At 47.7% G+C, this 26488-nt stretch overlaps 2 protein-coding genes across 5 annotated transcripts; one reads left to right on the top strand and one right to left on the bottom strand.

Moving 5' to 3' along the window:
• The first annotated feature begins 2651 nt into the window (after positions 1-2651).
• Positions 2652-11993, top strand: Tmem175 (transmembrane protein 175). Of its 2 annotated transcripts, XM_051198043.1 has the most exons (10): positions 2652-2907; positions 3086-3124; positions 5429-5526; positions 7301-7352; positions 7607-7642; positions 8172-8255; positions 8596-8760; positions 9574-9652; positions 9942-10077; positions 11211-11993. In XM_051198043.1, the coding sequence occupies exons 1-10, from the start codon at positions 2770-2772 to the stop codon at positions 11875-11877; spliced, it is 1494 nt and encodes a 497-aa protein (XP_051054000.1). In that variant the 5' UTR covers positions 2652-2769; the 3' UTR covers positions 11878-11993. The 2 variants fall into 2 exon arrangements, with proteins under 2 accessions (XP_051054000.1, XP_051054001.1); XM_051198044.1 differs by lacking the exon at positions 8172-8255.
• A 902-nt stretch (positions 11994-12895) lies between these two features.
• Positions 12896-26091, bottom strand: Dgkq (diacylglycerol kinase theta). Of its 3 annotated transcripts, XM_051198041.1 has the most exons (24): positions 25743-26091; positions 23369-23448; positions 21684-21783; positions 21326-21411; positions 21127-21252; positions 20723-20876; positions 20571-20645; positions 20390-20490; positions 20008-20210; positions 19833-19923; positions 19647-19701; positions 19374-19435; positions 19052-19066; positions 18916-18955; positions 18466-18504; positions 17672-17787; positions 15964-16130; positions 15655-15803; positions 15366-15544; positions 15018-15118; positions 14781-14927; positions 14570-14681; positions 14337-14489; positions 12896-14096 (listed from the first exon to the last, which is right to left on the bottom strand). In XM_051198041.1, exons 1-24 carry the CDS (start codon positions 25993-25995, stop codon positions 13998-14000), a joined length of 2703 nt encoding a protein of 900 aa, XP_051053998.1. In that variant the 5' UTR covers positions 25996-26091; the 3' UTR covers positions 12896-13997. The 3 variants fall into 3 exon arrangements, with proteins under 3 accessions (XP_051053998.1, XP_051053996.1, XP_051053997.1); XM_051198039.1 differs by having other exon boundaries at positions 18916-19066; positions 25743-26090; XM_051198040.1 differs by having other exon boundaries at positions 15964-16115; positions 18916-19066; positions 25743-26089.
• Positions 26092-26488: the final 397 nt, after the last annotated feature.

The following is a 26488-nucleotide window of genomic DNA, read 5'->3' as shown; positions in this document are numbered from 1 at the left end:
CCGTGGTTCCCCTCATTCCTGGTCAAAGGAGCTAGGTGAAGGGCAGGGTCCCCCCCTACAGTTTGAAAGAGTGAAAAACCCAAAATATGTTCAACAAAAGGCCCAGCCAGAGCAGAATCTGCTGGGGAAGGGAGTATCTGTAGGCTCTGCTGCTACCATAGCCACCCTATCCTGGGAGCCAGTTATTTTGCCACAGCCTGGATTGCAACAGCTGCCTCATCTGTCAGGGCAGACTTAGAATCTCTTCTCCACAATAACACTTCTCAATCTTCTTAGCAAGATTTTTCTCAGGCAGGCAAAAGCCCTCATATTTTCCTATTATCCTGGAGCAGGTATAGATACCCATCCTGAATGCTTGTCAAATGGGAGTCATTCTCTTTGATGTTGGGGACATCTATGTTAGGAGTTGACAGGCGGATATCTTCATATTTCATCTTAGTAAATATGTCACTGCCAACCAGGTAGATCTTGGAATGACCATGTTCACTAGTCTTTGAAGTATACAATTTGACCATTTTACATGGCTGGTCTTGGTCTTTGAGTACCACAAAGTACCTTTTTGTTTGATTTGTTTTGTTTTGTTTTTGAGACAGGATTTCTCTGTATTGCTTTGGAGCCTGTCCTAGAACTCGCTCTGTAGACGAGGCTGGCCTCAAACTCACAGGGATCACCTAAGACCATCAGAAAACACAGATATTTACATTACTATTCATAACAATAGCAAAATTACAGTTATAAGGTAGCAATGAAAATAATTTTATGGTCGGGGATCACAATAATATGAGGAACTATATTAAAGAGTTGCAGCATTAAGAAGGTTGAGAACCACTGATATAAGGAGTGAGCCTTAAGTGAATGTAAACCAGACATACAACAAAAAACCATATTGCTACTCATGCCTGCCCTTGTCATCCAGGCACCACCTGCTTGTTCTGGAGCTAATAAATCTGTTCTTGTTTGTGTTTTTGTTTTTTATTATCATAAACAAGGAAGATGACATAGAACTTGCCTTTTTGTAGCTGTTTTTTCTTTTTTGTTCTCAGCATTGTATTTTAATTTTATCCCTCTGGATTCATTTGTAGGGTCCACAGATTAATTGCTTAATAATTAGTCATATTATTTTATTTTTATTTTTTGTTGTAACAAACCTTGCTTCAGTGCAGTCCAGTCATGTCCCCTCAGATTCAGTTGCTTCCCTGTAAGGGTATTCATTGCACCTCTAGAGTTGTTACTGCCAGTTCAAATATGGCCTCTGTTGCTCCCTAATATAGCAAATGTCTTCCTAGCTTTTGAGTAAGGATCTTTACCATTCTAATTAGTACCTCATTGCTTTCCTTGGTTATTAGTAAAGTTGATTTTTTTTTCTTTGTTTTGCAGTGCTGGGGATAAAACCCAAGGCATCATATGTGTAAGGTAGGCTATCTCCCACTGAGCTGTACTCAGCCTGAATGCCTTATATATATATTTGTTTGCAGCTTATTTTTTTTTTCCTGTCTGAAAATTGCTTTTTTTTTTTTTTCTTTTTTCTTTTTTCTTTGCTAGTTGCCTTCTTTTATCCCTTTGATTTTTATGTATCATCCTGGTGAAAGCTTGTGCTTGATTGCTAAAGCAGCATTGCCTTATTACCCCCCTTGCCTTTGATTATATGGAACCTAATGTTAGGTCAACAGCATCCTCCTCAGAGTAAACCAGTCATACTTTTATGTTAAAGGGCTTGTGCTTGTGACTACCCTTCCTAAAGCTTCATCCTTCAAGTTCCTGGCTCCCACTTCTCGTTCTCCCAGAGAGTATCACTCCCTTCTACCCTTGACTGCCCACCTTTCAACTTCATTTCCTCTAACTGTGCTGGTGACTTTTATATCCTTACAGCCTCCTTTCTTACCTCTGCTGCCTGAGGCTGTCTTTCCCATGTCTTAGTAAACATGTCCAAAGCAAGGTACATTTATGTTGTTGGGCTGGTTGGCTTGCCCTTCTGCACCCAGGCATTAACTTTCCTTGTATAGTCTCAGGACCTGCTTTCCCAGAAACATTTCTGGGTAGATATATTCCACCTTACCCCTGGTCACAGCTTCATCCTTCTGGCCATCCTTGACACACTCCTATCTTCTCTCCCATGATTTCAAGTGGGGACTTTGAAAACACTTCCCTGTGGCCCTTCCTTCCTTATTCTATAGGTACTGAGTGGTTTTCAATGTCCTTCCACTGGGTTCAGTGTAGAATACAGATGGGTTCCAAGGCTGTACTTTAGTCCTTTGCTCATGGGTCACAAATATCTCTCCTCCCCAGAGAATGGTTCAGCTGGCATCTCATTTTTCTACCCAGAATTGTTTCTGAACAACTTAAAAATATCCCAGACCCTGCTGTGAGCTAAAGTAGTTACAGCTCTCAGCAACATTATCTTTAGTCAGGAGACATGCTCAACCCTGATAAAGCAGCTTGTAGGGGAAACTTGGAGTCAGATCGCAGGCCTTCCTTGGTACCATGGTATGCTGAGCTACTACCCTGTATCATCAGTGCTTTCCCACTGAGACTGAGAATGTATCATCCCAATCACAGAACTCACTGATGAGTCTAATGCTGATACTCCTAGCCTGTGGCTGGAATCTGATGGGGCTACCTTGTGAAATGTCTTTCTTTGTCTCCATACCTAGCCCTTGTTTCTTCATTGAAATGACCAAAGTCCACAAGGTTGGCCACCTGGGACATCCAACTGATATGCTGAGAGCTACACTTCTTCCCAGGCTGGTGTGACTACTCAGTGGCCCCACCATGTCTAGGCCCCAGGAGCAGTCAGTGGATTCCGAGGGAGAATCATACCAATACGGGAGAAATGAGGAGGGGACCCAGAACTCCCACCGCATGCTGGGCTTCAGTGATGCTCTGCTCTCCATCATTGCTACTGTCATGGTCAGTGATGGGCCCATCTCAAACCCACCCTGCTTTCTACATACAGCAGCCTCAGATGCCCAAGCCCTTCATGAAGGTGGGGTTGCACAGCAATTGTCAAGAGCTCACATACCTCTGCCTCTGGGGATCCACAGCCCAAAAAGTATCTCTTGGTTATTTTTTGTCTTTATTCCTTTAGATCCTGCCTGTGACCCACACAGAGATCTCACCAGAACAGGTAACAGGAACAGACTGATTTATACAGTGAGCCAATAAGAAAACCCAATCAGGACTTGGGGAGCCAACCCCCCAATCTGTAGGCAGCAGAGCCCAAGGCAGGGTATTTATTGAGAGGGCAGGACATTTGTGTTTCCTCCTAGCAGGATATGTACTTAGAGTAGGTGGTGGTGGGGGTCCTGCAAAGACTATTTCTAGCTAGGTGGACAGGTAGCATATCCTCCACTGAGACAAAAGGAAGCATGTCCACCCCACAAAACAGTTCTGAGTGGGTAGCAAAGAACCATTTAAAAGTGATTCCATTTGTATCCAACTTTATGGGATTTTTTTATTTTTTCTGAGTCAACAACATGTAGAGCTTCAGTGAAGCAACTTTGAGAGTTGGACAGCACTGAAGTGCCTTTTTTTGTTTCATCCATGTGATTGGCATGCCACCATACAATCCTCAAGGAGGTAGGTTGCAGCAGCTCTACTTAGCTGGCCCCACAACAATGAGATGTGATCTTGCCATCCCTGCAAGCTGAAGTAGATGTTTGGGGAGGCCCCAAAACTACTGAGGTTTTTTCTTTTGAACTATAGTTACAACAAAAGTTAAACTTTAGAGACCTGAGCATCAGACTATACTTGTTCTGTGCTTAAAGCTGTTCTGATGAGAAAGTGCCTGCTAGTGGCCTGTCTACATTACAAGCTCCAGACTAGTCAAGGCTACGTATTGAGAACATGTTTCAAAAAACTTAAATAAAATATAAAAGCATACTGAGAAGATACTTAGTGGTAGAGAGTTTACCTAGCCTGCATGAATGAGTCTGTAGTTTTCATCCCTGGTACTGAAATTTTAAAATTTGTTGTTTTTTGAGACAGGGTCTCTTTATGTAAGTTGTCCTGGCTGTGTTGGAACTCACTGTGTAGACCAGGCTGGCCTCAAACTCAGAGATCTGCCTGCCTCTGCATCTCAAGTGCAGAATTAACGGTTTGTGGCACCATGCCTGGCTTCTGCCCAATTTTTAAATAGAAGACTTAACTTCCAGACCCGGTGGCAAATTGCCTGTGATCAATAGCTGCTCTGGAGGTTGAGGCAAAAGGTTTCCAATTCAATGCCAGCATGAGCAATTTAGGCCCTGTCTCAAAATAAAAAGGAGAGGCCAGGTGTGGAAGTTAGGTGCCTTTAACCCCAGCACTTGGGACACAGAGACAGGTGAATTTCTGTGAATTTGAGGTTAGGCGGGTCTACATAATGAGTTCCAGGACAACCCGGATTATTGTAGAGAGACCCTAACTCAAAAACAAACAAACAAAAACCTTTAATTCCAGCACTCACAGAGGCAGATGGATCTCTGTTCAAGTCCAACCTGGTCTACAAAGTAAGTTACAGGAGTGACAGAACTTAACACAAGGAAACTCAGTCTCAACAACAAACAAAAACAACCCAAAAGTGAAAAGAGATATGAGAGTATAGCTTAGTGGTGGGGACACTTGCATTGTATGTATGAGGCCCTGAGTTCCATCCCCTGCACTGGTGGGAGGGAGAGCAGAGAGAAAAAATAAAAACATACAAACAAATAAATGTTTGTGAAAGCATTTGAAGTATGATTTTGAAATTTCAAGTCACTGATCCAAAGGGTTACTTGCATAAGAAGATCTAATGAAGCCAATAAACCAGTCAGTTTCTCTGAATATGTTTAAAAGGTATAAAGCTCCCTTATCACATTTTCAGAGGTAAGAGGTTTCTTTTCAGTACACTGGTTTCTGTTTTGAGCCCTTTTGAGGGGTGTCTATGGCCAACCCATTCTGCTTGTAATCTCACTGGGGATATTTAGAGGTGTCCTTCCCCGTGGCTATACTAAATCTAAACTTGCTATAGCCTAGATGTCTCTGTGCCTCAAGAATTCACATGTTTGAACTTAAACCCTGAAGTGAACACTTTAGAAGGCAATTAATGGTACTCTAAAAAGGCTGGATGCCTTTTCTCCTTTGTATCCCTTATACTATGACTGTTTAGCTGTTTAACACTCTCCTTGACAGCAACTTAGCTGATAGCCAGAACCTTTATCCACTTAAGGTGATGGTGTCAGCTTGTGACACCCAAGGAATCTATTGCTTTAGGAAAACTGCCTGCAAAAGATACCTTTATGAGTGGAGGTGGGATAAGTGTGGTTAGATCAGGAGCAGACATGGACTGTATACTTTGAGGCTGGGAACCTTGATAAATGTCTTGCTGTGCATTAGGGTAAGTCTTGTTGTTGAAATGACCATTGTTGGGTCACATGTGTTACTTTGTTTTAATAGAAGTCTTCTTTCCATACAGCAATTTGACAAAAGTATACAGAAACTTCTAGCAACCAGGATTGCAGTCTACCTGATGACATTTCTAATTGTAACTGTGGCATGGGCAGCACATACCAGGTAAGTTCTCATTGTCATGATTTACAGGAGATTTACAGGATTTACAGGAGAGACAGGAGGCTTCCTTGGGCAGAAATGGGCATGATGGTGTTGCATTCCTGGCTGAAGATCAGCATATTCAAAGAAAATACTCTTTAGACAATGCTTGGTGCAAAAAATCCACAGATCCTAGTTAAGAGTCACTGCTCTGTGTGTGTGTGTGTGAGAGAGAGAGAGAGAGAGAGAGAGAGAGACAGACAGACAGACAGATAGACAGACAGACAGACAGACAGACAGAGACAGAGAGACTATCTAGAAAACCTGCCTGCCTGCCTCTGCCTCCTAAATGCTGGGATTAAAGGCATGCATCCAGCTCACTGCTCTTTAAAAGTACATTTAAAAGTGCAGAAAAATGTTTAACATTACACACTTGTTCTCAGCAAGATGATGCTGATAGATGGCCTTTCTATTTCAAGAATTAGGCAGGCTTTATCTTTTTGGTCTTCCTTGTTTATGGAATGTCCAAGAGGCTCACAGTCTGGTGGGTGCCTGTAGCTTTAGCCAACCTTCCCTATACCAGCATCATGGTTCATTCATCAAAGGGCCACATCCACTATGAAAAACATCAACAGCAGGGTTCTGAGGCCCAAGGAGCCTGTGAGTAACTTTGTAGATATGTTCTATATCCTGCTTTGTGTGCTCACTTAGACATATGGTCTTAGTACCAGCAAGTAGGCAGTAGAACTGCTATCCCTGGGGTTGCAGCCCCTTCTATTTGGCATATTAAGACTTCATCCCAAATGAGCCTATGTCACTGACATGAGCTAGAGGTAGCTTCTAGAGTGATAATGCCAGTTCAGCTGAATCCAGTCCAAGAGATGGTGGTACCCTGAGGCACAGTCAAAGACCATTGGAGGCAACCCTATTGTAGGGCCCAGGCATTAGAGTAAGCTTCAGGATTCTTGGCAACCTGTGCTCATTTCCATGAAGGAGGGTGCTCCATTTTGCTTTTTATTTATATTATACTATCTCCATATAAAACCATCTCTTTGTTAAATAACAACTTCCAACAGTGAAGTGTATGAAATCTTTGGGGAAAAAACTGAGAAAAGGATATATCCTTTCTTCAAAATGGATTTTAGACATAATGAATAAAAAACAAGTGTATTGCATAATAGAACTCTAGCTCCATTTCCCCAGAGACTGATTCCCATTAAGTGTGGCTGGACAAAGCTCATAGGACAGGTAGCTACAGCCACCCACCCTACTAGTCTTGTCCTTAGCAGAACCTCCCTGGACAGTTAAAATCCCCAACCTTTGTGCAGAAGTCTTCCTCAAGGCTTTCTATGAAAAGACTGTAAGTGATTTCTGTAAACTGTTCCTTCAAAATAATGGGAAGAATGTGTGGAAAAGATACATGCTTCCCCACATGAGCTACTGAGTGTTCTGATTTTCATAGGCTAGGTAGTATTTATATGTTTTAAAGTTTAATTTTATTTTGTGTGTGTGTGTGTGTGTGTGTGTGTGTGTGTGTGTCAAAATCAAAGGATAGCTTGTAAGATTGGGTTCTCTCTCCTGTCATGTGGGTCCAGAGATCACAGGTTCTCAGACTTAATAGGAACCTTTGCCTACTAAGTTTTCTCATTAGTCCCACTAATAGTATCTTAAATTTGATCAAAAGTGACATCTTCAATGATATTTTAATTAGAAAAGACTGTGGGAAGTATATTTTAATTTTAATATTATTGGAGCCATATTTGATTGATGGCCCATCTTCTCTTTTTCCTAACTTTAGATTGTTCCAGGTTGTTGGGAAAATAGATGATACACTTGCCTTGTTCAACCTGGTGAGTTATTGGTGTTTAGGTATGATTTAGCCCTCCTGAAAGGTAGGACAAGGTATGGGTCCCCATTGTCTGGATTCTGTCCATTCCTCGAAGCTCCTCAGATAGCCTATGGGGTCAGTCTGTCCAGGACAGGGGCACAGGCTTCTTGGGTTTAGCTCCACAATTGCTATAGATATATTACTGCTTTCCTGGAGTGCCTCTTACTCTCCAGACTTCCTGGTGACAGTGACCTTCCTCCTTTCCTTTCACTACAGGCCTGTATGATGACCATCACCCTTCTACCCTACACAGTGAGTAAAGATAATTTCCCTGCACACCTCACTGAACACATCTGTGTGTGGCAGTCCTCAGAAATGCAGGTTCAAGATCTGGACTACAAATTAGAGAGGGGAAAGAGTTCTAGGGAACTAGTGGTTGGGGCTGAGTAGAGGAAGGAGTGTAGGGCTACTGGAGGCAGAGGCCACTGAGAGTGTCCTGGTGCCCCTTGTTCCCACTTGCCTCTCTCCATAGCCCCCACTAGCAGATGAACAAGTGTTTTAAATTCTAATATAGGCTGTTGTATACAAGGCTATAATGCAGATAATTCAGATCTGAGGGATTATACATGAGGTTAGTGATACTGGCTTGAAAGCCATAAAGCAGTGAATGGAATTTCTCTGTTGGAGAGCTGAATATATCCACGCCTTGCCCCATACCATTGTTCCCACACTAGGGCAGATTTCTTCTCAGTGCTCAGTACAGAAACAGGGAAGCTCATTATATACCACCCAGAGCCTAGCTCTGATAGCCTTTGGGGGGATTTGGGGGTTCTTTTGACAGTTTTCTCTAATGGTGACGTTCCCTGATGTGCCCCTGGGTATCTTCCTGTTCTGCATGTGTGTGATTGCCATTGGATCTGTGCAGGTAGGAACATAGGATATGGATATGTTTTTGCCATGGGGTATGTAGGCTATGTGCAATATCCTGATCTATATCTCTAGTAGCCCAGTCTTACCCATAAATACATCCAGGATGTGGCATGCCCAGGGCTTCAGTCTCAGAATAGGATGAGAGTTTCTGCCTTCTTCTTGACCCCAGCCTCTCAGAACATCCCAGGGTAGGAGGCTATCAAGAAGGGACCCTCCTACTCCTAATCCCTAAAAATGTGTATGTTGGCTCAAAGGTTAACTGATGCTCTCTCTACCTGCTGATGTTGCCCTATAGCCTGTTTTATTTGTTTGTTTTTGTTCTGTTTTAACCACAGGCACTGATTGTGGGGTATGCTTTCCACTTCCCACACCTGCTAAATCCACAGATCCAGTGTTCTACACACAGGGCCCAGTCCCGACGACACATCTTGCGCCTAGTCCTCCGTGGCCCAGCACTGTGTTTTGTTGCAGCTGTCTTTTCCCTCTTCTTTTTCCCCTTGGTGAGTACTGGGAATCTGAGAGGAAGTCTTAGCACAGTCAAAAAAAATCAAGGCTCGCTAACAGGAAGAAGAACAGGCGATGCTGAAACAATTTTTTTTCAGAGCAGATTGTAGAAGCTGGCTTGACCAGGGTCAACTTAAGTACTGTGAAAGTACATTGAATTTTAAACCAAAGTATTTTAAGAATTGTGGAAAGTAACAAATGCTAGTTATTTTACGTTTGGTAACGGGCATAAGCACTCTGACACATGCATATAAACAAAAAATGAGTAATGAATGTAATTTAAATGAGTAAAAATTAATGAATGTTTGATAAGCTTTTCAGGAATATTACAGATTTTAAACAGATGTGAGTGCTGCAGATGCCATCCTTAAAGCCTTGAGAGGTTAACTTTTTGTGTGGGTGGGATCCAGAGAACTCAAAAGACTTTAAACTAGAACAGAACTGTGTATGGGAAACATCTAGTGAAGCAGACCTTGACTGGAGAGGTCTCAAGTGAAGTATCTTTTAAGTCTATTCCCATTAATATCTTAGTTGAATGCTTACCTTTTGTTGTTAACCTGTTTCCACTCTACATGTATTTGGGATACTAAATTCTCCAAAACTCAGAAAGTACATGGCTGGTATTTACATCCCCTTTATGATAGTCCTTCCTTTTGGGATTGTGCCCTTACACAGTTTACTACCATAAAGGGCAGTTCTCTGGCTTTTCCTTTGTTGTTCCTGCTGCCCCTCCATCTGTGGCAGAAGTCTGGGAACAGACTTCAGGTGTGAGCAGCCCCTATTCACTGACCTATTATTTCTTTTTGCAGTCTTATGTGCTGATGGTGACTGTCATCTTCCTCCCTCATATCAGCAAGGCTACCACCTGGTGCAAAGACAAGCTCATGGGTAGGTGGCCATGCACAGTACTACAATAAGCTGGATTTCAGGCTACTCCCAAGGATCTCTGAGTGGGAACAAGGCATCAGTGTGTGATGGCTCAGGGCTTGCCCTTCTGGGCTCAGCTCAGGTGGTGAGTTTGCTGGGCCCTGACTGCTTCCTGCCCCTTAAACATCTTTGCATTATTTCCCCTCCTGGCCTGTATATTCCTGGTCCCTTGGAGAAGAGGGCAGTGATAGCCACATTGGCCTGACAGTCCCCCCACCTAAGCTAGTTCTTTCTCTTGGCATGTCTGTAGGCCACAGGGAGTCTCCAGCTCACAATGTGGAGCCCTTCAGTATTGATCTGCATGCACCTCTCAGCAAAGAGCGAGTGGAAGCTTTCAGCGACGGTGTCTATGCCATTGTGGCCACACTCCTCATCTTGGACATCTGGTGAGGACCCCAACTCTGCTGCTTTGGCACATCTTCCAGGTGCTATGTCTTTGAGAGTCTTGTCCTTAGGAACTCCAGAAAGGTATTACCTAGTATCAGCAGGTTCATGTAGGCTCCTCTTCCCTAAAGGTCTCCCATCCAGTTGCTCTCAGCCTGAAAGCGCAGATACTAGTGAGAGTAACTTTTCCAAGGCTACCTTGTACTCAGGCAGCTCCCTCAGGCCTTATCCTCTTCCATACTATATATATATCCTCTTCCATCAGCTCCTCTGATACAGTACTGCTGGAGCTCTAGTTTGGGTGCTCACTTATTTCCGTGTCTCCCCACTGCTGGGCTTTTTTTTTTTTTTTTTCCCTGTTAAGCCTCTTGACCTCCTCTAGCCTATGGTTCCTCCATTGCATTCTTATTAAACATGTTACAACTCTGGTTTTAGATGTTGTATCTGACACTGATTCTGATAGTTTTGAGTAGGTTTTTTCTACTATAATTTGCGAATTCTTATGTACCTGATTTCCTCAGGCCTTAGATTTAAAGAACATTGCAAAACAATCTCCTTTTGTTTCCATTCTGCAGCTAGAGCTTAAGGACTCACATTTAAGAGGCCATGGTTAGGGCAGGAAATTCTAGCCAAGAAAAGGCTGCCACCTCCTCCTGCCTGGAGTCTTACCTCATATTACAGTCCTCAGGCTCTTCTCTTCTGCCCTCACCTATGTCCCTCCTTCTGGCTGATTTGGAGAAAGCAGTGGATACTTGGGTGTGCTGTCATTTATGTCCAGGTGATGGGTCCCCATCCCTAGACTCTATGCTCCAATACAGCCTGCAAAATTCAGGATAGCTGTGGGGGCTCTCCTTATATAGGTGTCCTACTCTCAGAAGGCTAGCCTGGCCAATGAACCAGAACTAACTGTCAACTCCTGGCTGCCACCAGTTGACAGAGAATATACAGGACTGGTTAAATTTGCAGTTTTAGTGAAGAAGAGTGGTAACTGTTTAATATGTAAGTAGCACATAGGGAACATTTGTGTGCTAAAGATCACACGTCATTCATATTCACTTATGATGCTTGGTCTACCCCCTCTGGTCCTGCCATCTTTGGGAGGCTATTACAAATGCCATCTGTTCATACTTCCCAGTGAAGACAACGTTCCAGATCCCAAGGATGTACAAGAGAAATTCAATGGCAGCCTTGTGGCTGCCCTGGGTGCATATGGGCCACAATTCCTGGCATACTTCGGCTCCTTCGCCACAGTGGGTCTGCTCTGGTTTGCCCACCATTCACTCTTCCTGCATGTCCGGAAGACTACACAGACCATGGGGTTACTCAACATACTGTCACTGGCCTTTGTGGGTGGCCTCCCTCTGGCCTACCAACAGACCTCAGCTTTTGCCCGACAACCCCGTGATGAACTTGAGCGTGTGCGGGTCAGCTGTGCCATCATCTTCTTTGCCAGCATCTTCCAGTTTGCCATCTGGACTGCAGCCCTGCTGCATCAGACAGAAACACTGCAGCCAGCTGTGCGATTTGGTGGGCAGGAGCATGCTTTCATGTTTGCCAAGCTTGCACTATACCCCTGTGCAAGCCTGCTGGCCTTTGCTGCCACCTGCCTGCTGAGCCGGTTCAGCACAGCCATCTTCCACCTCATGCAGATTGCAGTGCCCTTTGCCTTCCTGCTGCTCCGTCTCCTTGTGCGCCTTGCTCTGGCAGGCCTTCAAGTTCTATGGGACCTCCGGCCAGAGCACCCTCAACCAGGCCAGAGTGAACCTGAGTCTCAGTCTCAGCTCTTGCCTGCCCCCTGCTAATGCCAAGGGAGCTACATCTGCCCATTCCAGGTAGAAGTGTTGTGACCCTGGGGCTATGGTTTTACTGGCCTGAGTATTGTATATATTGTGAAATATCAAGATCTATTTCAAGCGTATGAGCATTGTTCACATTTTGCAGTGAGGGGTTTCATGGGAACAATTTTATTGCTTTTACCCATTTACTATCCTCTTTACCCCCTACCCCCAGCACTGCCAGAAGAATTTACCTGTCTGACTAACCTGAATAAGCTGCTTGGGGCTTGAGGTCTTGTTAGAGGCAGTAGTGCCCAGCCAAGATTAGAAGACCACCCCTTTTCCTTGCTGTGACCTGCATGTGGCCACACAGGCCACCCTTCTGCTCAGAACCTTTGGGCAGTTGAGCCTGGGCTAAGTCAGGCTGAGAAATTGCTGTCTGGCTCACATCCTCATGAAGTATGAAGCTGCCAGCCAGGTAGATCCCCTGGTGGGTGGGACTAACAGTTTATCCCAGTTGTTGGACAAAGACAAGAGGCAGCTACAGGACAGCAAAGCCCACAATGTATTTGGCCCAGATATAAGTTAGATCACATTCAGGTAGTGATAAATTACACACAGAGACAGGACACACTCCACAAAGGGACAATCTCACTTAAATACAGAGGACATGCTACAATGACCATAATTTACAAACAGCTCCTACAGATTGAAATAAAAACTACATCACAATTTCTCTGAACATAGAAAATGATGTAAACATGAGGGACATCTATGCTGAGAACACAAATGGCTATCTGATGCACTTGTATGCACTTTTGGCAGAAGCAGGTGAAGAGGTGGCACAATGGTCCCTATGAAGCTGCCAGCCAGGTAGATCCCCTGGTTAACACCATAGCCACTTCTGAGAGTAGCACAAGCCCAATGATAGCAGAAGGATCAAGACCTATTTGTTTGTTTTTGTTTGTGGGGGTAAGCATCACAAGACACTTTACACATAGGTCCTCCCCATCCTGGGTTGTGTCCGTGTTCCCCCCCTCCTCCCCCCGGTCTTTTTACTTTTCAAGAGGGGCTTTAGCTCTACAGCCAGTCAGGTCTTGAACTTGCTTCAGCCTCCAAGAAATGAATTACAGGCATGCACCACGAGGCTTAGCTACACAGACCCTCTGGGGTCTGAGGTGTGACAAATTCTTGGGTACATGGAAGTGACCCTGATACCCCCAGCAAGTCCTGGCCACCAGAGCTGCCTTGGTTTGTGTAGAAGCCAGAGTAGAAGCTCTCCATCTATAAAGAAGGGCTGCGGGCTGGCAAACAGCATGTATATAAAGTGCTATAAGTTGAGTCTAAGGGAGTTTTAGCCACTCCATAATAGCAGATGTTATTATTTACACATTCTTCAACCAGGTACTACCTGGCCCTGTTCTGATCTCTTCTGGGCATTAGGTGCCCATTCCAGGGATGAGAAGGGACACTCAGGGCCTGGCACACACTCCAGCTGTGACACTTATACTTAACTAACCTTAGGGTAGATGAAGATTTCCCCTTCCTGGGTACAGCTTTTCAGCTCAGGGCCACCAGCTGGATAAGACTTTGCAACTAATATCTTCAGCCCAAAATGCTGTCTCATGACAATCCCAGGGGACTTGAGGATGCCACACTCACCCAATGGGGGCAGTAGGAACAAGCAGCTTTTTACATCTGCTAGGCCAGGGCCTAACAGGGATAGCTGCTTTGAAAGAACTAAAGTAAGATCAGAGGGCCCACCTGGATGGACTGCATCAGGAAGTGTTGGGCCCAAAGGGCTCTAAGAGAGGTTTCAAAGGAAGGAGTGTGCCTATCAGAACCAGCTCCACTTACCTCATGAGGACCAGTCTTATGCAGAAGACAGGCTAGCCAGAGCCTCATGCCCAAGTCATATAGACCAGTACTGTGGCAGAATGAGCAATGGCCATTACCTACCTGCTCCTAAGTTTGCACATAACACTGGATAAGGATGAGGGATGGAAACATCCCAAGACCCATGAAGATGCTATGGTCAGTGGTATAGCTAAGTCCATTTGTTGGCCAGTCAATGTGTGACTTGGAAAAGAACCAAAGACAAGGGGGGGCTAGGTGGTTGAGACCCTTCATCTTGGCTCCTCTTTCTATTAAGGGTTGCTCTCAGGAACAGGCAAGGTGTCCACTCGGGTATCTCTGATGTTGCCAGTCTTCCTGGGCTTCTGCTTGGCTTTCCTCAGCATGTGGACCTGTTCCAAGGCAGGGATGGAGGGTCAGTGATAGCTCTGGGCCAGTGAATACTTAGCTCTATTCCACAAAAGAGGGGAATGGCTTCAAAGAGCCATTTTTTAACCAGGACCTCATGACACCTGGAGTCCCAGAAAGCCAAAGCTTAGACCCACCTGGCCTTGGCTACTAGATAGCATCAGCCTATGGGCCCTAACCCTGACCCATCTTACCTCTGCTCTCACTCAGCCTTGCCAACATACCTTAGGGGCAGTAGCAGAGATGATCATGTGCCCTGGGGCCTGAATCCAGGGCTCACCATCCACTTGTACTGGAGTAGCCTTGAGGAGTGTAACACGGAAGTAGGAGCCCTGGGCAATGCGGATTCCAGAGCGCAGCCCACCCTGGACCTGGCCCTGGGCAAGACAAAAGCTGAGCTGGCTAGTGGGGCCCAAGGGTTATCACAGGGCTTGCCCACCAGCCTGCCAGTGCTCACCATGTGCACGACACCTGTTACACCCACTACCTCCAACAGCCCGTCGTCTATGCGTGGCTTCTCAAACCTTGAGTCGCTGTCAGAGCCCCACAGGTCAGCCCCTGAGCCCCAGCTGCCCCCAAAAGATTAAAATACAAAGTTAAGCACAGACCAGACACAGACCTAGCGCCTGGCCCAAACTGCAGAGTCTCTGAGAGCCCAGCCCCAGCACCTGGGGATGTTGATAAAGATGAGACCCTCAATATTGGGTAATTCCACCTCCTGCTGCTCCACCTGCAGCCGGATCTCCTTGTGTAGGCTTCGAGAGTGGCTGATCTTCTGCAGCCCGACCCGCACATATACACCCTTGTTGTGGAACCTGCACACGGGAGGTAGGTGCCCTGCATTACCAGGTAAAAGCTGCTGGCTGCTGTAAGTGACCCAGTACCCAGTCCTGCCCTACTAGTACCTGCTTGTGAATTTGCCAGGCTCCTCCTCACGTGCCTGGTGGAAGTCTAGGCTGAGCTCCGCATCGATACCAATGCCACAGTAGTTACTCATTTGAACAATCTGGAGACAGGGCATAACCAGAATGCTGGCCAGCCACTCCTGAGTGCCAGCCATCCCTAACTCTGTTGTCACCAATGCCCTTTCCTAGTAATTTCTCTGCTTAAATGCCACAACACCCCTAAAGAAGGCAGAACCCCACAACCCCACAGGCTTGAGTTAGAAAGTTCCTGCTGTGCCTCAGGAGGAAAGATGCACATCAGCAAAAGGGGAGTCAATTGTAAGATCCAAGCAGGTGTCACACTGGTACCTTGGGAGGCTCCGTGTCTACCACACCATTCTCTGCACTATCAGTCTCATGAGCATCCAGCAGGATTGTCCAGCGATCCATGAGCACAGCATCAGCCTCATCCACAGACACCAGCACAGAGAATGGGTCCTCACCACTATAGCCTGCCCCCCAACGGAGGACCCGGCCAAGGTCATTCCCTAGGAAGCATGAAAGACAGCATAATCCACATACCACCATAAATCCCTAGCAAAACTCATAGTAGGTACAGCCCTGAGACCCCATCCTTCAAGCTGATGGCTAAGCCCACCTGTACCCAAGGGCAGGATGGCCACAGATGGCTCTGGGCAGGCCAGATGGCGCCTTGTCTCCTCCAGGGCAGCGAGCACCCAGCCCACGGTGCCATCTCCACCACACACCAGTACCCGAAAACAGGGCACCTGAGAGAAAAGGTGGAACCTGTGTGGGAGACATTGTTCTGCCACTACCTCCTGGCTACCCAGGCCAAGACTTGCCCTGGGCAGCCCTTTTCAGATGTCCATCTCTGGCCACATAGAAAATTCAATGATTCCAGCAGTCCCATTTGAAGTTTCTACTAGCCAGAAAACTCCAGACTCACCCAGGAAGAGGGCCCCCGTTGGTCAATTCAAAGACCTGGTGTGGATTCAGTAGCTTCCGGAAACTGCAGAGCAGTTCTCGGCCCTTGAGGCCCCCACTCTTTGGGTTCACAAACACGAGGAGGGGGCAGCAGTCAGGAGGCAGCTTCGTGTGCTGAGAAGTGGGGGACTGAATTATGTTGAAGTCAAGGTCCCACATAGGGACTGCCAAGCAATGTCCAGCTTCACATTCCAAGCCTCCTAAGCCATAGTTCTTCTTGAGGCACTTATCTCCAACTCATTACAGACCTCTTATAATATCTTTTCCCTTGACAGTACCACTATAGCTGCTTGGAGCTCTAAGATCAAATGCCAGGGACATACCCACTATGACATATGTTAAGGGACCATTCCTACCCATGAAGCCACAAGTCCACCACTAGCCAGCTGGAGTGAGGCATGGCCCTTGCAAACTACCAAATACCCTTTGGAAGTCAGCAGCTTCCATGTCCCACTTGCCACATGGCAGCCAAAGGGCTCAGTTTACAATGGGGACAAAATCAATCTTCCTATACATAATGCCAAAAGATAGTCCTTAGACACAGTAGGCAGTTCAGGTCCCACTTGTTGGGTAAAAGGAGACACACAAGCCAAGTACAGACACAGCATAGACAGCAGCACAGGGGCTGCATTATGCCTGACAAGGATATACTTGAGATGGGGTATCCACTGGATGGGCAGAGCTGCCTGCACTCAACACTTACTCACTTGTCCCAGGACAGGCAGCAGATAGAAAACAGAAACTGAGTATGGCCTCATGCTTCTGCCACAGAGCTAGTGAGGACAGTGCCTGGTTAAACATATTGGGAACCTTATATCCTGAGGCATTGGTAACAGCTACTTCCAGGGCAGGACCAGTGGGTAGGAGGGACCAGTAGGTACCTCCTGAACCTATCAGTCTCCCAAACTCATTCCACTTGAATTCTGTTGCTCCTAGAATTGAGTATGGTCAAGATCAGGGCTCAGAGTACAAGAAAGCTATGGACACCTGCGAGAACTTTGTGGGGCCCAGGCATAAACCCTTCTGGCACTCTTCACATGCAACTCCTCTGCTCTCTGTTGCCATCTGGGTATATGTCTTCCCAGCCATTGCCAGGTCATGAGTGGTACCTGTAGTAAGGGAGCTCCACCTACTGGCCAAAAATAACCCTAGGCACAGGACCACCTGGGGTCAGCATCATACTCAAAGGATAGGGCCTGGCAGCATGTAGACACATTTGTCACAACACACTCTGGCCTTAAGTGGGGTGGAGCTGTGTTTTGTGGTAATCCCAATAAGTTAGAAGATCACCATTTCTAATGTGAAACCAACCTTGGTCCTTTTTTCATTTTTTTTTAAGATTTATTATGTACAGTGTTCTGCAAGCATGTATGCCTGCATAGCTGAAGAGGGCACCAGATATCATTAGAGATGATTGTGAGATACCCTGTGGTTGCTGGAAATTGAACTCAGGCTCTCTAATGGCTCTTAACCTCTGAGCCATCTCTCCAGCCCACCAGCCTTGGTCCTAAGCATCATGTCTCACTCATTCAGAAACTTTGGACAAGCACTGACTCTGACCCCAATCTTTTGGGTGATATAAGTTAGGCCAATGTGGCATGTACCAGCCATCTGGCAATGAGGTCATGGTCCTGGGGCATTAAGCTGGTCACAGAGTTCTAACAACTTACCAGCACATCTGGAAGCACTAGTGCAGTTAGTGGCCGGCCATGCACTGCTGTGTCCCTGGCCAGCATGTATAGCCGCTCAGCCTCTGCGAAGCAGGTGACATCCAGAATTACTGCACCTGCCACAGGTGAGCCAAAAAGCTCAGGGTAAGTGTTCTATGTACCCCAGCCATAGGGTACTCAGTGAGGAATCCTGTGTATCCTGCCCCCAAGTGTCTAAGGAAGGATATATTGTGCATCTTACTGAAATGGTATTCAGGCTGGAGTCTATCCTATGAAACCCACCCCAAGATGTCACACCCACAAAATCTCTCCTGTGTACCATGCCAATCAGGCACCCAGGAAAGTCTTAGCTATCAGTCCCAGCCTCAGCTCTGACCACAGCCAGCTCATGTCAGCTGGGTAGCATGCATCCACAGTTAAGGGGCCACTCTTCCCACAGAAAGCAGGCTGAATTCAGGACCCAGCAGTGGGTAAAGAGGCTCATTTCCCTGACCAACCACACACCCAATTCTAGTACTATGAACACAGCATGATCTCTCAGTATCCTGGGTTCACATGCCAAGAAGGATGGCAATGTATCTGAAACCTTTCTTCCCCAGTAAAAGATGCTGGCCCAGAAAGGACAAAGATTGGGAAAAATAGCTAATCTCAGCCATATTATAACAAAAGCAACAGATGTGAACCAGCAAAGAAAACCAAGGGATGATTCCAGGCATGTGGATCTAGAGAAGGGAGTAAGTAAAGGGCAGGTTTTTCCATCCCACTCCAGGAATATCCACCAGACATCAGCTCACCTTGTAAGGAGTAGACGTGACTCACAGACACCACAGCAGCTGCATAGACAGTTTGCAGTCAGTGTGGCATATTGAGGACTGGACCTGATCTCCCAATCTGGGACCAGCCTCCCTTCTAAGGGCATCTACATCCAGAGTACAGCCCACCCAAGTAGCCCTGACCCATCCATTGGGGTCAGCCCCCTGGGAATTGCTCATGCCCTATTCTCAAACAAGGTCCCTGACTCCTGAATGTACAGGGACTCCCCCTAGAAGAAGATTACACTAAATAAGTATTTTAGGAAACCAGAAGCCTCTCAGTGAGGGCCATATTGGCTGGCCTGGGGTGGGAACTGAGCATGGGCTTCAGATGGTGCATGAAGAGGCAAGAGAACTTAGGCTTGGCACCATAGCCCCTTGCCCAGTCAGGACCCTCTCCCAGCCAGAGCCCTGGATAGCCCAAGGTCACACCTTTAGTGGCCATGGCCTCATGCAGCAGGTTGCTGTAATCCTGGGGGGACAAACCAGGTGGCAGACCACCCACGAACAGTGAGACATGTGGGGCCATGGCCCTGCTCTCAGCCACGTAGAACCGCGTCTGGCTCACCTGGCGCACAGATGTCTATAGGAAGAACAGGAATGGGGAATGCTGGGCAGCAGTGCCAGCAACATCTCTCCATCTCCCCACTTAGCTCTTGAGGGGACTAACTGGGATACTCTTGAGACTCAAGGCATCCCAGCTAGACATAAGTGACATGTTATAGAGGTTACTGCCAGCCAGAAATATCAGCTGATGATTGGGAAGGATATAGTATCTGAGAAATGTTCCTCTGCAAGTGGCAGGTGAGTGGACAGCTTCTGTGGCATTCTCCTATAGGCCATGGCTAAGGGCTGGCAGTTCCCTAGAAGTGTTGTTTATACCCACTGACCTGTCGGATGTCCCAGAGTCGGTCTAGCAGAAGTTCCTCATCCATTAGCACTGTCCTTTGAACTGTAGGATTGAGTGACACAGCATGTCAGCACTGGGTTCCTCCCTTCCACAAACAGCTTCTCTGAGCCTCTGGGGCATGTGGGGATGAAAGTGAATCTAGGTGGCACTGATCAGAAGGGCACAGTCTAGTCCCAGTGTACTGGTAGGCCTCCCAGAGCAGCAGACCCAAACCTACTGCATAAAAGAATCTGAAAAAATGCAGCCCACTTACCTTGTCTGCTGCTCATGAGCACCTCAATCAGCTGGAATCTCTCCTGATCCTCAACCTACACAGCATGGGCGAAAAACATTAGGCCTAGGACAGAACTCCTATATCCACAAGACATTCAGAGGAATAGTAGCTTGGCCCTTTGGACAGGTGATGCCAAAGTTGGGTGGGAATGGACAGTGTACATACCTGTCGACCAAGCAGTGGGAGAATCTCTTGAACCACAGACCGTGCTGTACTCTGTGAGTCCACACGGATGGACACATAGGCCACACCAACCCTGTGGGGGGAAACAGGCTCAAAGTTTGGGCTTTGGGTCTTCACCCTAACCCTCCCTCATCAGAGCCTGTGCTTTGAGTCTTACTTGAGCCAGCCAGGATAGATCTTGAGGATCTCCTGGGCACGAGGTAGAGACCTGATGACCCAGGCCTCAGGCATTGACTCCTGGGGCCCAGAGCCTTTGCTAGCCTCTTCCTCAGTAGCCCCAGACATTATGGTTAGGGGCAGTGCCTGCAGCTGGAAGTCCCTAGGATCCTCATTGATATAGTAGGCCCGAAGTGCTGCCTCCTGTAGAGGATAGAGCCAAGAATGTGGGGCCAGGTGAACAGAGAACCTGGTATGGAGGTTAAGGGGACAGGGGCAGGTATGGGGAATCCAACTGAGAAGGGGGCAAGATATGAAGGGTCAGGTAAACAGAGGGCTCCAGGTAAGGTGGTGTGTACCTCTGTGCACAGGCTCATTCTTACCATCACTTCCTCATTCCGAGCCAGGCGGGAAACTGTAACCAGGCGAAACTGATTTTTCCTCATGGAGTCGTTGCCATCAAAGATCTTCAGGATCTGTTTGGCTAGGCCAGAGGGGAGCAGCTGAGAATCTTGGGGGCCTGGAACTAGGCAGGACAGAGTGACAGCTAAGTGGGATACTTACTGGATTCTGTAGCTGTCAGCATCTCTCTGCCTATGCCTGTGGCAGCACTTGCATCTAGGCCATCGCCCCCATCACCTGCAAGATAAACAAAGTCCTTGAATTCAGTGCCTGGCCTAGACAGGGTTCACCCCAGTGCCACCTCTCTGCCTTACCAAGTTCCAGGGCAATGGTCTCAGGGATGCGGAAGCAGTGCATCTTGCTGAAGTTTCGGGACAGCAGGCGCACACATGAAGGAGGCAGCACCAAGGAGCGTAGACGCCCAAATGTACACTCGAGTGTGAGTGCTGTGGAGCACACTGAGTGGGCCTGGTGGGATACAGGTATGAATCTGGTGCTCTGGGCAGAAAGCTAGCCAAGTCCATATCCACCAGGCTAAGCACCTATCTAGATGGTGCGCAAAGCCAGAGGTGTTACTCCACAACCCAGTAAGCAATAGGATGTAGACAATTTGAAAGAAAGGAACTCCCCCACCCCATCATACATCCCACCCCTACCTGACAGCTTCAGCTCTTTTGTCCCACACCTAAGGCCCCATCCACCCCATCCCCATGCCCACCTGTATACCACACCACTCGCAGCGTACACCAGCCAGCACATCTGAGGAACCACAAGTCTTCCTACAGACCTCACATCGTGCACCAGAAGGCAGGTTTCCCTCCCGCCAGTGGTGGTGATATGTGTCCTGGGAATGGGGGGCAGTCAGAAGTTTAGGCACCCAACCACTACCAAACCTACCCCAATACTTGTACACTCACATAATCCTGCTGTCCATCATGGTGGCACTGACGACAGTCGCTGCAGGCGAAGGGCACACAGTCGAGGTGAACGTGCAGCTCACACACTGGGGGGCAGGCAAGGTTAGGGGCCTCTTGCCATACCCCTGCCCTCTCCTCACTGGCTCCAACCCCAATCCCTGCCATCCTGAATCATCTTTTAGACTGATTGCTTTTTGTAGAGGCTCCTACTGTTGGAGGCCCCAAGATTAGCCTGAGCCTACTACCCATGCACTTGACAAACTACAGGTAGAGGAGAGCTGGGCTACCCAGAGCAGCAAAGACCAGGCCCCTTGAGCAATAGGTTCAATTCCAAAAGGGACCATAAGTCCAATGGTACCTTCACAGCGGAGCGCAGGAACCTCCAGGCTCTTGCGGCAGACCACACAGAACTTGCGCTTGTAGAGCCCAAGGGAGCCAAAGCAGTGGGCTACAGGAACCTATTGGGGCAGAGCAATCCTCAGATTTGGGCCCGCCTACTTCTGTACCCTTATCTCTGGTAGCCCTGTGAACTGGCCCAGCATCACCTGCTGATAACTGCTTGGACAGAGGGGGTCATCTCATTTCCTCCTTCACCTTCTCAGATCTGTAGCTCAGGTCCACTTCAGAGTGCCTACCTCAATCCATCTATACTAGCCTGGCTGACTGTGGGACATGTGAGCAGAGAAAGGACTCTGTAACTTCACAACTATAGTAGAGTAAGCACAGGTAATGGAAGTCCACCTGACATCCATTCCTTACTCCATAGTCCAACAAGACTGTCAACTACCAGGCACCTGCCTTGTTAGATTCAGGAGCCTCCAACTCCCCCCAGATCTGCCCTCTTGGAGACAATCACAGTGACTGTGAACATGTGACGGTAAGCTGCCTTCCCAAGAAAGCAGATTGTAGGGGTAAGATCTTAAGACTTAAAAAACACTCAATTAGCAGACTAGAAAGACTGTACACTAGAAGGGTAGTATATATGTCAGGAAGACGATTTTTACATTCTCTGAGATTTTTTGAAATCATACTACTATTCATTTTGATTTTCAAGTAAAAATAATAAAACATTGAGATCTTAAAATGATATTTAAAATATAGCTATAGCTTCAACATGTTCACAAGGGTACCACTCTGGCAAGCATAGCATCGTGAGATGACAGCAGCCAGCATTCTTAGATTTTTGTACTCACACCTAGTAATCAAGTATCCATCAAGCAGCAATGTTAAAAGAAAGATGACAGTGTTAAGTACAGTTATCAGCTTCAACCTCTGCTTACTGTGGTGCCTCATCACACCCCCTATCTACGTCTCCTCTCCTCACTGCTGGGAGGCAGGACCTGCCTGCTAGTGCAGAGCAAAAGAGCTACCAGTGAACTGGCCTTGTGAATGCAGATATGGGAAGTGAGGCCATCATGCTCACCTGTTTGAACAACTGTCACTATGCTGCTGTCACCACTACCATCACTCACAGAACGAAAGTCTCTGTGCCCTGCTAGGAGCCTCACTACCCTATCCAGAGCCCTGTGGCAGAAGGTCAATAGCCAAACCAACTCCAAGACTCTGAGGTTTTTTACAACCTCTAAGGGTTTATGCACACTTGTGAGAAACAATCCAGAGATCCCCTGTGGTCTTTACCCATTTTCCAATGTTAACAATTTTAAAAACTGGTCAGTGTCATAGCCAGATCACTGAGAGTGTATGCAGTCCAAGCAAAGTACCCAGCCTCCAGGACCCTTCATTTGGCCCTTTTGCAGCCACATCCACTTTCTTATCTTGAACCTCTGATCTGTGCTCCTCTGGCTTCCTCATTCAGAGTGTTCCATAGACAAGTATGTGCCCTTTGACACTGACTTTTCTCAATATAATTCCCTAGAGATCCACTCAGGGTGTTTAGCTCATCAATGGCTCCTTCCTTCTGAATGTGAGCAGAACTCTGCCCTTTGCTTCCTAACTATGATGTGGCTAAATTGACAATACAAAGGACAGCTAGAGGTCAGCATATAAGCCCATGAGAGCCATGTGCACTGCCCTCACACTCACCCGTACTAGGCTTGGAGCGATGCTTGTGCACGGCGTCTTCACCTGCTTCAGGCACTTCTCATGGGACATGAAGTTGCAGACTGCAGGAAGAGAGCTGTGAGTCAGCCCACCTTGCTAAGCAGCCCCATACACTAAGGAGGTGAAAGGTCCTAAGATTCAGCCTTTGTCAGCATATCAAGGCAGCAGGATTCCACAATAGGGCTAAGATCTCATCATAAAGAGGCCAGTCAGCCAGAGCCGATGGACGAAGTTCTTGAGCTGAGCCAGTGTGGTACCCTATTTTTGGGCCACTTAGTGGCAGGGATGCCATTCCTGTGGTCTCTGTCAGTATGGTAACATGCAGTAACACCATCCTCAAGAGTCCAAGGGCCAGATGCCACAGTGTGACCATGGTTGGAGCTGACTGTGCATTGCTGTCTTGGGAATGGCCCATGACCCTCACACTGACTCAGAACTCCCTTGTCTCTGAGGCCAATAGAAGAGCAAAGAGAGTTTCCAAAGGCAGAGTGTACATAAACAGCTGTGGGAGGAGCTCAGGACTTAAACACACACACACACACACACACACACACACACACACACACACACACACACCTCTACCTGGTTGGGAAGGGGGGATTTGTGTCAGCACAAATAGAATTTCAGCAGTGAAACAAACCTGGAGATACATAAGAGGGGATATAAGCCTGTATAACATTATCAGAGCTGGGGGAGGACAAGTGAGTGAGGTGCCTGGGCTGGACTCCACAGGCGGGATACTGTGGAGGAGGTTACACCTCTGTCCTAAAAGGGGACAAATAAAAACTTTCCATGGGATGTTCCAAAGAAAACTATTGGAAGGAGACTAGATTGAGCTGGTGAAAAAAGCAGATGAGAAAGTAATGACCCAACAGGAGTCTTCCCCAGGCACTCCATTTACTCTACCCTGTACTGTCTTGCCTGTTGTGTGCAGAACACCTTACATGCTTCTGCAGGTAGAAGAGCTCTACCCATACCTTTGTGAAGAGATCTTCTGGGGTCTCAGCCCACTTCCCACAAAGCTGCCTAGAAGGGGCTTTGCACCCTTGCCTGAGGACCAGACTCTCAAGCTGCTATATACCAGATTTTGCTTGTGTTTCCTGACTCCACAGGGGTCATATTTACAAGGGGTATCAGGAGTCTATCCTTAGACTTCAAGTCCTACTTTCATTATCTCTCAATTTTACAGAAATCCTAGCTGTAGCCTCTGACCTCTGACCTGTAGGTCTACCTCTACTACCAAGATTAGACTTAGAATGGAAGTTTTGCTTTCTGTGACTTTCACCCATAAAGTGAGTCAGAGAGCTACCCTTCTACCTGAAGCCCTGCCTATGCCACCCTTGTAGGTCCTGAGGTATAGCTTCAGACTAGCAGCTAAGTCAATGCACACATCACAGCCTTCATCTCAGTGTTCCAAAAGGGCAAGTAGGGCAGTATATTTCTGATCTGATGGAGAAGACCAGGTGACCACTCCTATGTCACTAGTAGCCCTGAGGGGCCATGACAACCAGACATCACCACTAGCAAAAGGCACGCCTGTGTGAGGAGATATGGCCTCAGTGATACTGCCCAGAGCACAAGCCTGTCTCCCTGAGCAGGACAGATATTCCTTAAATGGTCCCTCCTCAGTCCCTGGTCAGGACATACTGTCAAAGCCCAGATGCCCCTCACAGACTTGGGCTGTGGGTCTCAGGGCCTGCCTCCTCACAAGAAGAAGAACACAAAGAGTGCCAGACACAGAATTACCTGAGGAGCAGGGGAAGAGGTGCCATCCTCTGCCCTGCCCTGCCCTGCCCAGCCAGCTTGGCAGCTGGTGGGAGCTGTGTCAGGACATGCCACATCTGTAAAGAAGGCTGGGTCTGACTCTTCAAGCAGCTGAGCCTGAGCAAAGCAGCATTTAGTCCTTCTGTGCATCAGCCTGCACTCGGGACAAGAATGACCAAGACCTATGGTTCAGACCAGCCCTGTTTGCCCACTTGTGGCTTAGGAGGCCAGACACAGAATACCAGAGGGACTCCCACTGCCTAAGGTCTCAGTCCTACCTTCACATCTCTGTAACCAGGCCAAGCAACTGACTCAACACCCACCTTGCCTCTTGCAACTCCGTTGGATTCCAACCATTGCACTATGGCGACTCTGTCTCCACCTTACACTAGGAAATCCTGAGATCCCAGGCCAAGAGGGGCCAGACTCGTGACACCGTTCTATCCCTAGAAGCAGGCATCACCTCTATAGGTGATCTTTTTCAAACAAGAGACTGTCTAAGGCCCCTGCCAAGAGGGACAGGGCTCAAAGGTCACGGCAGTGCCCAAGGAGGAGGCTGGGAGCGGCCTCAGGACGTAGGGTGGACTCTCACCTTCGCACAGGAAGCCGGCTAGTCCCCATATGAAGTCCGAGCAGAGATGGCAAAAGGTGGGCTTGGTGAGTGTCACCTTGCGGAAGATGTGGCCGGGCGCTGCAGGGCCAATAGCTCTACCAGTCCGCTCTGGCCCTGACCCCGGGCGTGCGCGGCCTGAGATGCCCAGTACCGGGCTGCCGGCCGGGCTACCGAGACGTGGGGAACTGCTGTCCGGCCAAGTCCGGGCCCCCGGCTCCGCAGCCGCCGCCATCCACAATCCGACAGTCCCAGCTCCAGCAGCGTGCCAAAACCAGATCCACGGTGTGGAGGACCCTCAGCAGTGATCACTTCCAGCTTCCGACTGAGCTACCAAACGCGCAGGCTCACGTGGGCGGGCCGAACGGAGAGACTGGGGCCCCTAGAGGGGCGGTGCCGCCCTGCTGAAGGCGGGGCCTTTGCACCAGAAGGAGGGGCAAGGTGACCCACAAGGACTCAATATGCCCTCCGTCCAGATAAGCAAAACAAGGAATGGACTAGACTTTCCACCGGATCTCAGGATACTGGATATGAGGCCTTTGCAGGAGGGAATCTATGGGAACATTCATAGTTAGCTGGAAACTTCAGCGGTGCTCCCACAAGCTCCCTTATCCCATGACAACTTTCCTTCAGTGTGTTCCCAGGTCGTTGAGGACATGCATGCAAAGAAAGAGCATCCACAGTAACCACAGTTTTGTGATGTGCAGATAATGCCTGTGACTTTGGAC

The sequence above is a fragment of the Phodopus roborovskii genome, unplaced genomic scaffold (genome assembly GCF_943737965.1).
Source record: "Phodopus roborovskii unplaced genomic scaffold, PHOROB, whole genome shotgun sequence".
Classification (NCBI taxonomy): domain Eukaryota; kingdom Metazoa; phylum Chordata; class Mammalia; order Rodentia; family Cricetidae; genus Phodopus; species Phodopus roborovskii.
This window is presented reverse-complemented; position numbering and strand designations above follow the sequence as displayed.

Bases quoted from the DNA above. Each gene is read 5' to 3' on its own strand.
- Tmem175 (XM_051198043.1), top strand. From the start codon at position 2,770: ATGTCTAGGCCCCAGGAGCAGTCAGTGGATTCCGAGGGAGAATCATAC. The intron at 3,125-5,428 runs GTAACAGGAACA...CTTTCCATACAG, and splicing joins CAGAGATCTCACCAGAACAG to CAATTTGACAAAAGTATACA. The intron at 7,643-8,171 runs GTGAGTAAAGAT...TTCTTTTGACAG, and splicing joins TCACCCTTCTACCCTACACA to TTTTCTCTAATGGTGACGTT.
- Dgkq (XM_051198039.1), bottom strand. From the start codon at position 25,995: ATGGCGGCGGCTGCGGAGCCGGGGGCCCGGACTTGGCCGGACAGCAGT. The intron at 23,449-25,742 runs GTGAGAGTCCAC...CTCTTCCTGCAG, and splicing joins AGCCGGCTTCCTGTGCGAAG to TCTGCAACTTCATGTCCCAT. The intron at 14,682-14,780 runs GTGCTGGGGCTG...TTTTGGGGGCAG, and splicing joins ATCTTTATCAACATCCCCAG to CTGGGGCTCAGGGGCTGACC.